The sequence below is a fragment of the Squalius cephalus genome (assembly GCF_949319135.1).
Source record: "Squalius cephalus genome assembly, chromosome: 9".
NCBI lineage: Eukaryota > Metazoa > Chordata > Actinopteri > Cypriniformes > Leuciscidae > Squalius > Squalius cephalus.
This window is the reverse complement of record NC_137130.1, coordinates 19,575,701-19,589,542: the sequence shown is the minus strand read 5'-3', so window position 1 is coordinate 19,589,542 and position 13,842 is coordinate 19,575,701. Positions and strand designations below refer to the sequence as shown.

General features: G+C 47.6%; 1 protein-coding gene across 1 annotated transcript in view; it reads right to left on the bottom strand.

The window, feature by feature from the left end:
• Window positions 1-13,842, bottom strand: part of LOC307164540 (uncharacterized protein) — a 24,418-nt gene extending 10,576 nt beyond the window's left edge. Inside the window, exons 1-16 of the mRNA XM_079881476.1 lie at window positions 13,251-13,842; window positions 12,169-12,768; window positions 11,325-11,924; window positions 10,547-11,146; window positions 9,763-10,359; window positions 8,681-9,280; window positions 7,837-8,436; window positions 7,059-7,658; window positions 6,275-6,871; window positions 5,193-5,792; window positions 4,335-4,934; window positions 3,557-4,156; window positions 2,773-3,369; window positions 1,691-2,290; window positions 841-1,440; window positions 63-662 (exon numbers count right to left, since the gene is read on the bottom strand). Coding sequence (XP_079737602.1) covers window positions 63-662; window positions 841-1,440; window positions 1,691-2,290; window positions 2,773-3,369; window positions 3,557-4,156; window positions 4,335-4,934; window positions 5,193-5,792; window positions 6,275-6,871; window positions 7,059-7,658; window positions 7,837-8,436; window positions 8,681-9,280; window positions 9,763-10,359; window positions 10,547-11,146; window positions 11,325-11,924; window positions 12,169-12,768; window positions 13,251-13,770 — 9,511 coding nt within the window. The 5' untranslated portion in view covers window positions 13,771-13,842. The remainder of the gene's footprint in view (window positions 1-62; window positions 663-840; window positions 1,441-1,690; window positions 2,291-2,772; window positions 3,370-3,556; window positions 4,157-4,334; window positions 4,935-5,192; window positions 5,793-6,274; window positions 6,872-7,058; window positions 7,659-7,836; window positions 8,437-8,680; window positions 9,281-9,762; window positions 10,360-10,546; window positions 11,147-11,324; window positions 11,925-12,168; window positions 12,769-13,250) is intronic.

Genomic DNA, 13,842 nt, shown 5'->3' with positions numbered 1-13,842 from the left:
TAGGGAGATCAACAAAGCACAGCCTGTGAGCTAGCTGTCATAAAGTTCTGCCATGCACATACCAGTGAGAGTCGGTGAAGTTGGAGTGATGGGCATTGCAACAGCCTGGACAGAGGCCAGCAGCTGCTCTTGGACATTTGGGAGCTCACTGAAGTCGGACACGGACAGAGCATAATTGGGGTCGTATGAGATTCTCTGCAGTTCTCTGCTATCAGAGCCCCTCGATCCAATTCCAAAGGTCAAGACGCCAAGCTCTTTCAGAGAGGAGGCTGCTGCATCAACACTGTCGAATGACCTTCCCCCGCTAAGCAAGATCAGTATCTGCGGCACACCCTCCAACCGCCTGCTGCCGGAGGAGGCAGTAAATACATTGTCTCTGACGTACTGGAGAGCTGCCCCCGTGTAGAGGGGTCTTCCTCCTTTGTGTCTCAGACCTCTGACACGGTCAAGAACCTCTTCCTTTGTCGTGTAGCTATTTAGATAGAAATGGACCTCGGCTTCTCTACTGTACTGCACCACAGAAACACGGTCCCTGTTTGCCTCTATGGTGTATTGCTCCACTACTCTCTGCACAAAATCACGCATAGCTGGGAAAGAATTCCTAGTGCCATCTGAACCGTCCAGCAGAAACACTATGTCCTTTCTGGGTGTGACGTAATCAGCTAGGAGGAGGGAAAACAGCATCATTAACACCAAGTAATGTGCATAACGTTCATAAACCTTCAGAATGACACATCGGTTCATCACCTCATTAACTCTCTGAGCTACGGTTAAAAAAAGTAGGGACATCATGAAGAAAAACAAGACACAGCGTATTGTAAAGTACTGCAACGCACGTACCGGTAACAGTCTGTGAAGTTGGAGTGATGGGAATGGAAACAGCCTTGACAGAGGCCAGCAGCTGCTCTTGGACATTTGGAAGCTCACTGAAGTCGGACACGGACAGAGCATAATTGGGGTCGTATGAAATTCTCTGCAATTCTCTGCTATCAGAGCCCCTCGATCCTATTCCAAAAGCCAAGATGCCAAGCTCTTTCAGAGAGGAGGCTGCTGCCTCAACACTGTCAAATGACCTTCCCCCGCTAAGCAAAACCAGTATCTGCGGCACACCCTCCACCCGTCTGCTGCCGGAGGAGGCAGTAAAGACATTGTCTATGACGTACTGGAGCGCTGCCCCCGTGTAAAGGGGTCTGCCTCCTTTGTGCCGCAGACCTCTGACACTGTCAAGAATTTTTTCCTTTGTCTTGAACGTGTTTAGATAGAAATGGGCCTCTGGGTCTCTGCTGTACTGGACCACAGAAACTTGATCTCTGTTCTCAGCTACTTCCAATTTCTCCACCATTCTTTGCACAAATTCTTTCATTGCTGGGAACCCATTCCTAGTGGCATCCGATCCATCCAGCAGGAAGACAACATCTCTCCTCTGTCTACGGCCCTCAGCTAAAAACATACATATTCGTGGGTCAGGTGGGGGACATTGTAAGGAGAGAAAAAAAAAAACAAAAAAAAAAAACACAATGCTTTACACACTTGGTCATACTTTTTGTGTTTTCGATATTGCGTCACCTCCTGTAAAGTTTTACTATCTCCTTCGCAACTCATTAGAACTAGAGGAACAATATGGCACATTTCTCTACGACCATAATAAAAGGAGAGGAATTACAGGAAGCCGGTTTGGCTTTTTTCTTACCTATCGTCGTGGTGGTGATAGACGTTTCCTCTACAAAGACCGTGTTAATGTTGGTGAAAAGCTCCTGTTGGACACTGGGAAGGTCAGCAAAGTCACTCACTGAGAGTGCATAACTAGGCTCATTGGAGATCTTCTGGAGTTCCCTGCTGTCTGAGCTCCTCGACCCTATCGCAAAGATAAGCACTCCCAGCTCTTTCAGGGATGAGGCTGGTGTGTCAACATTATCAAATGACTTTCCACCACTCAGCAGAATCAGTAACTGGGGCACACCTTCTACAAGTCTGCTTCCAGAGGAGGCAGTGAAGACATTGTCCCTCACGTACTGCAGAGCTGCCCCTGTGTTGAGGGGTCTCCCTCCTTTGTGCATCAGACCCCTGAGCGTGTCAAGCACGTCCTCCTTTCTTGAGTATGTGTTAAGATAGAAATGGGCCTCTGGATCTCTGCTGTACTGGACCACAGACACATGGTCTCCTTTCTCAGACACATTCAGTCTCTCCACCATCCTCTCAACAAAGTCACGCATTGCAGGGAAAGAGCTCCTTGTGCCATCTGAACCATCCAGCAGGAACACTACATCCCTCCTAGCCATCCTTCGCTCAGCTATGGGTAATGGAATGGAACACAAAGTCACGTGAGCCCTGGGTATCTGATATTGTCTGTGGGTGTGTGTGTGCTCTAGTCGGCAACTGCAAAAGGGAAAAAACGCTCCTATCCTTTTAGCTAGTTTACAGCCAATCTAACAGTCAAATGTTATTACTGTCTGCTAAAATAGCATCTAATTTTGGTCAGAGTAAAACTGCCTAAACTTACTGAATGCGGCAAAATGAGGTCTATAATTTAAAGGATATTTTCATCAAAAGACAAAAACTGTGCCTAAAACTGACGAACGAACGAATAAACAAACACATTAAAACTCAACACTGCTTAACACCCCAGGGAGTTCAAACCCATCGCTTGTTAGGCTAATTTCCCCCGCCTCTGCTAACATGCATCGCTAACATAAACCGTTTAGTGTCTACGGCACGCTTTGCACGGAGAGCTCAGTGTGCTGTTTTCTAGAGACGTGTGATAATCTGTCTTACCCGCCACAGTAGGTGTCATCGGCTTGACTTGTACAAGCACATTGTTGAGGGAGCTGATAAACTGCTGCTGGACACTGGGAAGGTCAGAGAATTCATTGATGGGCTGTGCATAGGCAGGGTCGTTGGCAATTCTCTGCACCTCTCTGCTCGAATTTCTGGTGCCAATGCCAAAAATCAAGATTCCGCTCTCTTTTAGGGTGGAGGCAGGTGTATCTACGTTATCGCTTGACCGTCCTCCACTGAGGAGGATAAGAATCTGAGGGACACCCTCTTGCTTTCTACTACCCGCAGAGGCGGTGAAGACACTGTCTCTCACGTACTGGAGAGCTGCACCCGTGTTGAGGGGTCTCCCTCCTCTATGCCTCAGACCTCTGACAGTGTTCAGGATCTCCCCTTTTGTTGCGTAGGTATTCAGATAGAAATTGACCTCAGCGTCTCTACTGTACTGCACCACAGAAACACGGTCTCTGTTTGCCTCTATGTTGAATCGCTCCACTACTCGTTGCACAAAATCACGCATAGCTGGGAATGTATTTCTAGTGCCATCTGAACCGTCCAGCAAAAACACTACGTCCTTTCTGGGTATGGCGTCATCAGCTAGGAAAAGAAATCAGCATCATTAACACCAAGTAATTTCAAAACATCTTAAAAATGTCACATTAATTCAACCACCTCATCGACTACCTAAGCTGTGGGTAATGGTCCCACTGCTCATTACTACTTAGGGAGATCAACAAAGCACAGCCTGTGAGCTAGCTGTCATAAAGTTCTGCCATGCACATACCAGTGAGAGTCGGTGAAGTTGGAGTGATGGGCATTGCAACAGCCTGGACAGAGGCCAGCAGCTGCTCTTGGACATTTGGGAGCTCACTGAAGTCGGACACGGACAGAGCATAATTGGGGTCGTATGAGATTCTCTGCAGTTCTCTGCTATCAGAGCCCCTCGATCCAATTCCAAAGGTCAAGACGCCAAGCTCTTTCAGAGAGGAGGCTGCTGCATCAACACTGTCGAATGACCTTCCCCCGCTAAGCAAGATCAGTATCTGCGGCACACCCTCCAACCGCCTGCTGCCGGAGGAGGCAGTAAATACATTGTCTCTGACGTACTGGAGAGCTGCCCCCGTGTAGAGGGGTCTTCCTCCTTTGTGTCTCAGACCTCTGACACGGTCAAGAACCTCTTCCTTTGTCGTGTAGCTATTTAGATAGAAATGGACCTCGGCTTCTCTACTGTACTGCACCACAGAAACACGGTCCCTGTTTGCCTCTATGGTGTATTGCTCCACTACTCTCTGCACAAAATCACGCATAGCTGGGAAAGAATTCCTAGTGCCATCTGAACCGTCCAGCAGAAACACTATGTCCTTTCTGGGTGTGACGTAATCAGCTAGGAGGAGGGAAAACAGCATCATTAACACCAAGTAATGTGCATAACGTTCATAAACCTTCAGAATGACACATCGGTTCATCACCTCATTAACTCTCTGAGCTACGGTTAAAAAAAGTAGGGACATCATGAAGAAAAACAAGACACAGCGTATTGTAAAGTACTGCAACGCACGTACCGGTAACAGTCTGTGAAGTTGGAGTGATGGGAATGGAAACAGCCTTGACAGAGGCCAGCAGCTGCTCTTGGACATTTGGAAGCTCACTGAAGTCGGACACGGACAGAGCATAATTGGGGTCGTATGAAATTCTCTGCAATTCTCTGCTATCAGAGCCCCTCGATCCTATTCCAAAAGCCAAGATGCCAAGCTCTTTCAGAGAGGAGGCTGCTGCCTCAACACTGTCAAATGACCTTCCCCCGCTAAGCAAAACCAGTATCTGCGGCACACCCTCCACCCGTCTGCTGCCGGAGGAGGCAGTAAAGACATTGTCTATGACGTACTGGAGCGCTGCCCCCGTGTAAAGGGGTCTGCCTCCTTTGTGCCGCAGACCTCTGACACTGTCAAGAATTTTTTCCTTTGTCTTGAACGTGTTTAGATAGAAATGGGCCTCTGGGTCTCTGCTGTACTGGACCACAGAAACTTGATCTCTGTTCTCAGCTACTTCCAATTTCTCCACCATTCTTTGCACAAATTCTTTCATTGCTGGGAACCCATTCCTAGTGGCATCCGATCCATCCAGCAGGAAGACAACATCTCTCCTCTGTCTACGGCCCTCAGCTAAAAACATACATATTCGTGGGTCAGGTGGGGGACATTGTAAGGAGAGAAAAACAAAAAAAAAACACAATGCTTTACACACTTGGTCATACTTTTTGTGTTTTCGATATCGCGTCACCTCCTGTAAAGTTTTACTCTTCAGGAAGAAATACATCTCCTTCGCAACTCATTAGAACTAGAGGAACAATATGGCACATTTCTCTACGACCATAATAAAAGGAGAGGAATTACAGGAAGCCGGTTTGGCTTTTTTCTTACCTATCGTCGTGGTGGTGATAGACGTTTCCTCTACAAAGACCGTGTTAATGTTGGTGAAAAGCTCCTGTTGGACACTGGGAAGGTCAGCAAAGTCACTCACTGAGAGTGCATAACTAGGCTCATTGGAGATCTTCTGGAGTTCCCTGCTGTCTGAGCTCCTCGACCCTATCGCAAAGATAAGCACTCCCAGCTCTTTCAGGGATGAGGCTGGTGTGTCAACATTATCAAATGACTTTCCACCACTCAGCAGAATCAGTAACTGGGGCACACCTTCTACAAGTCTGCTTCCAGAGGAGGCAGTGAAGACATTGTCCCTCACGTACTGCAGAGCTGCCCCTGTGTTGAGGGGTCTCCCTCCTTTGTGCATCAGACCCCTGAGCGTGTCAAGCACGTCCTCCTTTCTTGAGTATGTGTTAAGATAGAAATGGGCCTCTGGATCTCTGCTGTACTGGACCACAGACACATGGTCTCCTTTCTCAGACACATTCAGTCTCTCCACCATCCTCTCAACAAAGTCACGCATTGCAGGGAAAGAGCTCCTTGTGCCATCTGAACCATCCAGCAGGAACACTACATCCCTCTTAGCCATCCTTCGCTCAGCTATGGGTAATGGAATGGAACACAAAGTCACGTGAGCCCTGGGTATCTGATATTGTCTGTGGGTGTGTGTGTGCTCTAGTCGGCAACTGCAAAAGGGAAAAAACGCTCCTATCCTTTTAGCTAGTTTACAGCCAATCTAACAGTCAAATGTTATTACTGTCTGCTAAAATAGCATCTAATTTTGGTCAGAGTAAAACTGCCTAAACTTACTGAATGCGGCAAAATGAGGTCTATAATTTAAAGGATATTTTCATCAAAAGACAAAAACTGTGCCTAAAACTGACGAACGAACGAATAAACAAACACATTAAAACTCAACACTGCTTAACACCCCAGGGAGTTCAAACCCATCGCTTGTTAGGCTAATTTCCCCCGCCTCTGCTAACATGCATCGCTAACATAAACCGTTTAGTGTCTACGGCACGCTTTGCACGGAGAGCTCAGTGTGCTGTTTTCTAGAGACGTGTGATAATCTGTCTTACCCGCCACAGTAGGTGTCATCGGCTTGACTTGTACAAGCACATTGTTGAGGGAGCTGATAAACTGCTGCTGGACACTGGGAAGGTCAGAGAATTCATTGATGGGCTGTGCATAGGCAGGGTCGTTGGCAATTCTCTGCACCTCTCTGCTCGAATTTCTGGTGCCAATGCCAAAAATCAAGATTCCGCTCTCTTTTAGGGTGGAGGCAGGTGTATCTACGTTATCGCTTGACCGTCCTCCACTGAGGAGGATAAGAATCTGAGGGACACCCTCTTGCTTTCTACTACCCGCAGAGGCGGTGAAGACACTGTCTCTCACGTACTGGAGAGCTGCACCCGTGTTGAGGGGTCTCCCTCCTCTATGCCTCAGACCTCTGACAGTGTTCAGGATCTCCCCTTTTGTTGCGTAGGTATTCAGATAGAAATTGACCTCAGCGTCTCTACTGTACTGCACCACAGAAACACGGTCTCTGTTTGCCTCTATGTTGAATCGCTCCACTACTCGTTGCACAAAATCACGCATAGCTGGGAATGTATTTCTAGTGCCATCTGAACCGTCCAGCAAAAACACTACGTCCTTTCTGGGTATGGCGTCATCAGCTAGGAAAAGAAATCAGCATCATTAACACCAAGTAATTTCAAAACATCTTAAAAATGTCACATTAATTCAACCACCTCATCGACTACCTAAGCTGTGGGTAATGGTCCCACTGCTCATTACTACTTAGGGAGATCAACAAAGCACAGCCTGTGAGCTAGCTGTCATAAAGTTCTGCCATGCACATACCAGTGAGAGTCGGTGAAGTTGGAGTGATGGGCATTGCAACAGCCTGGACAGAGGCCAGCAGCTGCTCTTGGACATTTGGGAGCTCACTGAAGTCGGACACGGACAGAGCATAATTGGGGTCGTATGAGATTCTCTGCAGTTCTCTGCTATCAGAGCCCCTCGATCCAATTCCAAAGGTCAAGACGCCAAGCTCTTTCAGAGAGGAGGCTGCTGCATCAACACTGTCGAATGACCTTCCCCCGCTAAGCAAGATCAGTATCTGCGGCACACCCTCCAACCGCCTGCTGCCGGAGGAGGCAGTAAATACATTGTCTCTGACGTACTGGAGAGCTGCCCCCGTGTAGAGGGGTCTTCCTCCTTTGTGTCTCAGACCTCTGACACGGTCAAGAACCTCTTCCTTTGTCGTGTAGCTATTTAGATAGAAATGGACCTCGGCTTCTCTACTGTACTGCACCACAGAAACACGGTCCCTGTTTGCCTCTATGGTGTATTGCTCCACTACTCTCTGCACAAAATCACGCATAGCTGGGAAAGAATTCCTAGTGCCATCTGAACCGTCCAGCAGAAACACTATGTCCTTTCTGGGTGTGACGTAATCAGCTAGGAGGAGGGAAAACAGCATCATTAACACCAAGTAATGTGCATAACGTTCATAAACCTTCAGAATGACACATCGGTTCATCACCTCATTAACTCTCTGAGCTACGGTTAAAAAAAGTAGGGACATCATGAAGAAAAACAAGACACAGCGTATTGTAAAGTACTGCAACGCACGTACCGGTAACAGTCTGTGAAGTTGGAGTGATGGGAATGGAAACAGCCTTGACAGAGGCCAGCAGCTGCTCTTGGACATTTGGAAGCTCACTGAAGTCGGACACGGACAGAGCATAATTGGGGTCGTATGAAATTCTCTGCAATTCTCTGCTATCAGAGCCCCTCGATCCTATTCCAAAAGCCAAGATGCCAAGCTCTTTCAGAGAGGAGGCTGCTGCCTCAACACTGTCAAATGACCTTCCCCCGCTAAGCAAAACCAGTATCTGCGGCACACCCTCCACCCGTCTGCTGCCGGAGGAGGCAGTAAAGACATTGTCTATGACGTACTGGAGCGCTGCCCCCGTGTAAAGGGGTCTGCCTCCTTTGTGCCGCAGACCTCTGACACTGTCAAGAATTTTTTCCTTTGTCTTGAACGTGTTTAGATAGAAATGGGCCTCTGGGTCTCTGCTGTACTGGACCACAGAAACTTGATCTCTGTTCTCAGCTACTTCCAATTTCTCCACCATTCTTTGCACAAATTCTTTCATTGCTGGGAACCCATTCCTAGTGGCATCCGATCCATCCAGCAGGAAGACAACATCTCTCCTCTGTCTACGGCCCTCAGCTAAAAACATACATATTCGTGGGTCAGGTGGGGGACATTGTAAGGAGAGAAAAACAAAAAAAAAACACAATGCTTTACACACTTGGTCATACTTTTTGTGTTTTCGATATCGCGTCACCTCCTGTAAAGTTTTACACTATCTCCTTCGCAACTCATTAGAACTAGAGGAACAATATGGCACATTTCTCTACGACCATAATAAAAGGAGAGGAATTACAGGAAGCCGGTTTGGCTTTTTTCTTACCTATCGTCGTGGTGGTGATAGACGTTTCCTCTACAAAGACCGTGTTAATGTTGGTGAAAAGCTCCTGTTGGACACTGGGAAGGTCAGCAAAGTCACTCACTGAGAGTGCATAACTAGGCTCATTGGAGATCTTCTGGAGTTCCCTGCTGTCTGAGCTCCTCGACCCTATCGCAAAGATAAGCACTCCCAGCTCTTTCAGGGATGAGGCTGGTGTGTCAACATTATCAAATGACTTTCCACCACTCAGCAGAATCAGTAACTGGGGCACACCTTCTACAAGTCTGCTTCCAGAGGAGGCAGTGAAGACATTGTCCCTCACGTACTGCAGAGCTGCCCCTGTGTTGAGGGGTCTCCCTCCTTTGTGCATCAGACCCCTGAGCGTGTCAAGCACGTCCTCCTTTCTTGAGTATGTGTTAAGATAGAAATGGGCCTCTGGATCTCTGCTGTACTGGACCACAGACACATGGTCTCCTTTCTCAGACACATTCAGTCTCTCCACCATCCTCTCAACAAAGTCACGCATTGCAGGGAAAGAGCTCCTTGTGCCATCTGAACCATCCAGCAGGAACACTACATCCCTCTTAGCCATCCTTCGCTCAGCTATGGGTAATGGAATGGAACACAAAGTCACGTGAGCCCTGGGTATCTGATATTGTCTGTGGGTGTGTGTGTGCTCTAGTCGGCAACTGCAAAAGGGAAAAAACGCTCCTATCCTTTTAGCTAGTTTACAGCCAATCTAACAGTCAAATGTTATTACTGTCTGCTAAAATAGCATCTAATTTTGGTCAGAGTAAAACTGCCTAAACTTACTGAATGCGGCAAAATGAGGTCTATAATTTAAAGGATATTTTCATCAAAAGACAAAAACTGTGCCTAAAACTGACGAACGAACGAATAAACAAACACATTAAAACTCAACACTGCTTAACACCCCAGGGAGTTCAAACCCATCGCTTGTTAGGCTAATTTCCCCCGCCTCTGCTAACATGCATCGCTAACATAAACCGTTTAGTGTCTACGGCACGCTTTGCACGGAGAGCTCAGTGTGCTGTTTTCTAGAGACGTGTGATAATCTGTCTTACCCGCCACAGTAGGTGTCATCGGCTTGACTTGTACAAGCACATTGTTGAGGGAGCTGATAAACTGCTGCTGGACACTGGGAAGGTCAGAGAATTCATTGATGGGCTGTGCATAGGCAGGGTCGTTGGCAATTCTCTGCACCTCTCTGCTCGAATTTCTGGTGCCAATGCCAAAAATCAAGATTCCGCTCTCTTTTAGGGTGGAGGCAGGTGTATCTACGTTATCGCTTGACCGTCCTCCACTGAGGAGGATAAGAATCTGAGGGACACCCTCTTGCTTTCTACTACCCGCAGAGGCGGTGAAGACACTGTCTCTCACGTACTGGAGAGCTGCACCCGTGTTGAGGGGTCTCCCTCCTCTATGCCTCAGACCTCTGACAGTGTTCAGGATCTCCCCTTTTGTTGCGTAGGTATTCAGATAGAAATTGACCTCAGCGTCTCTACTGTACTGCACCACAGAAACACGGTCTCTGTTTGCCTCTATGTTGAATCGCTCCACTACTCGTTGCACAAAATCACGCATAGCTGGGAATGTATTTCTAGTGCCATCTGAACCGTCCAGCAAAAACACTACGTCCTTTCTGGGTATGGCGTCATCAGCTAGGAAAAGAAATCAGCATCATTAACACCAAGTAATTTCAAAACATCTTAAAAATGTCACATTAATTCAACCACCTCATCGACTACCTAAGCTGTGGGTAATGGTCCCACTGCTCATTACTACTTAGGGAGATCAACAAAGCACAGCCTGTGAGCTAGCTGTCATAAAGTTCTGCCATGCACATACCAGTGAGAGTCGGTGAAGTTGGAGTGATGGGCATTGCAACAGCCTGGACAGAGGCCAGCAGCTGCTCTTGGACATTTGGGAGCTCACTGAAGTCGGACACGGACAGAGCATAATTGGGGTCGTATGAGATTCTCTGCAGTTCTCTGCTATCAGAGCCCCTCGATCCAATTCCAAAGGTCAAGACGCCAAGCTCTTTCAGAGAGGAGGCTGCTGCATCAACACTGTCGAATGACCTTCCCCCGCTAAGCAAGATCAGTATCTGCGGCACACCCTCCAACCGCCTGCTGCCGGAGGAGGCAGTAAATACATTGTCTCTGACGTACTGGAGAGCTGCCCCCGTGTAGAGGGGTCTTCCTCCTTTGTGTCTCAGACCTCTGACACGGTCAAGAACCTCTTCCTTTGTCGTGTAGCTATTTAGATAGAAATGGACCTCGGCTTCTCTACTGTACTGCACCACAGAAACACGGTCCCTGTTTGCCTCTATGGTGTATTGCTCCACTACTCTCTGCACAAAATCACGCATAGCTGGGAAAGAATTCCTAGTGCCATCTGAACCGTCCAGCAGAAACACTATGTCCTTTCTGGGTGTGACGTAATCAGCTAGGAGGAGGGAAAACAGCATCATTAACACCAAGTAATGTGCATAACGTTCATAAACCTTCAGAATGACACATCGGTTCATCACCTCATTAACTCTCTGAGCTACGGTTAAAAAAAGTAGGGACATCATGAAGAAAAACAAGACACAGCGTATTGTAAAGTACTGCAACGCACGTACCGGTAACAGTCTGTGAAGTTGGAGTGATGGGAATGGAAACAGCCTTGACAGAGGCCAGCAGCTGCTCTTGGACATTTGGAAGCTCACTGAAGTCGGACACGGACAGAGCATAATTGGGGTCGTATGAAATTCTCTGCAATTCTCTGCTATCAGAGCCCCTCGATCCTATTCCAAAAGCCAAGATGCCAAGCTCTTTCAGAGAGGAGGCTGCTGCCTCAACACTGTCAAATGACCTTCCCCCGCTAAGCAAAACCAGTATCTGCGGCACACCCTCCACCCGTCTGCTGCCGGAGGAGGCAGTAAAGACATTGTCTATGACGTACTGGAGCGCTGCCCCCGTGTAAAGGGGTCTGCCTCCTTTGTGCCGCAGACCTCTGACACTGTCAAGAATTTTTTCCTTTGTCTTGAACGTGTTTAGATAGAAATGGGCCTCTGGGTCTCTGCTGTACTGGACCACAGAAACTTGATCTCTGTTCTCAGCTACTTCCAATTTCTCCACCATTCTTTGCACAAATTCTTTCATTGCTGGGAACCCATTCCTAGTGGCATCCGATCCATCCAGCAGGAAGACAACATCTCTCCTCTGTCTACGGCCCTCAGCTAAAAACATACATATTCGTGGGTCAGGTGGGGGACATTGTAAGGAGAGAAAAACAAAAAAAAAACACAATGCTTTACACACTTGGTCATACTTTTTGTGTTTTCGATATCGCGTCACCTCCTGTAAAGTTTTACACTATCTCCTTCGCAACTCATTAGAACTAGAGGAACAATATGGCACATTTCTCTACGACCATAATAAAAGGAGAGGAATTACAGGAAGCCGGTTTGGCTTTTTTCTTACCTATCGTCGTGGTGGTGATAGACGTTTCCTCTACAAAGACCGTGTTAATGTTGGTGAAAAGCTCCTGTTGGACACTGGGAAGGTCAGCAAAGTCACTCACTGAGAGTGCATAACTAGGCTCATTGGAGATCTTCTGGAGTTCCCTGCTGTCTGAGCTCCTCGACCCTATCGCAAAGATAAGCACTCCCAGCTCTTTCAGGGATGAGGCTGGTGTGTCAACATTATCAAATGACTTTCCACCACTCAGCAGAATCAGTAACTGGGGCACACCTTCTACAAGTCTGCTTCCAGAGGAGGCAGTGAAGACATTGTCCCTCACGTACTGCAGAGCTGCCCCTGTGTTGAGGGGTCTCCCTCCTTTGTGCATCAGACCCCTGAGCGTGTCAAGCACGTCCTCCTTTCTTGAGTATGTGTTAAGATAGAAATGGGCCTCTGGATCTCTGCTGTACTGGACCACAGACACATGGTCTCCTTTCTCAGACACATTCAGTCTCTCCACCATCCTCTCAACAAAGTCACGCATTGCAGGGAAAGAGCTCCTTGTGCCATCTGAACCATCCAGCAGGAACACTACATCCCTCTTAGCCATCCTTCGCTCAGCTATGGGTAATGGAATGGAACACAAAGTCACGTGAGCCCTGGGTATCTGATATTGTCTGTGGGTGTGTGTGTGCTCTAGTCGGCAACTGCAAAAGGGAAAAAACGCTCCTATCCTTTTAGCTAGTTTACAGCCAATCTAACAGTCAAATGTTATTACTGTCTGCTAAAATAGCATCTAATTTTGGTCAGAGTAAAACTGCCTAAACTTACTGAATGCGGCAAAATGAGGTCTATAATTTAAAGGATATTTTCATCAAAAGACAAAAACTGTGCCTAAAACTGACGAACGAACGAATAAACAAACACATTAAAACTCAACACTGCTTAACACCCCAGGGAGTTCAAACCCATCGCTTGTTAGGCTAATTTCCCCCGCCTCTGCTAACATGCATCGCTAACATAAACCGTTTAGTGTCTACGGCACGCTTTGCACGGAGAGCTCAGTGTGCTGTTTTCTAGAGACGTGTGATAATCTGTCTTACCCGCCACAGTAGGTGTCATCGGCTTGACTTGTACAAGCACATTGTTGAGGGAGCTGATAAACTGCTGCTGGACACTGGGAAGGTCAGAGAATTCATTGATGGGCTGTGCATAGGCAGGGTCGTTGGCAATTCTCTGCACCTCTCTGCTCGAATTTCTGGTGCCAATGCCAAAAATCAAGATTCCGCTCTCTTTTAGGGTGGAGGCAGGTGTATCTACGTTATCGCTTGACCGTCCTCCACTGAGGAGGATAAGAATCTGAGGGACACCCTCTTGCTTTCTACTACCCGCAGAGGCGGTGAAGACACTGTCTCTCACGTACTGGAGAGCTGCACCCGTGTTGAGGGGTCTCCCTCCTCTATGCCTCAGACCTCTGACAGTGTTCAGGATCTCCCCTTTTGTTGCGTAGGTATTCAGATAGAAATTGACCTCAGCGTCTCTACTGTACTGCACCACAGAAACACGGTCTCTGTTTGCCTCTATGTTGAATCGCTCCACTACTCGTTGCACAAAATCACGCATAGCTGGGAATGTATTTCTAGTGCCATCTGAACCGTCCAGCAAAAACACTACGTCCTTTCTGGGTATGGCGTC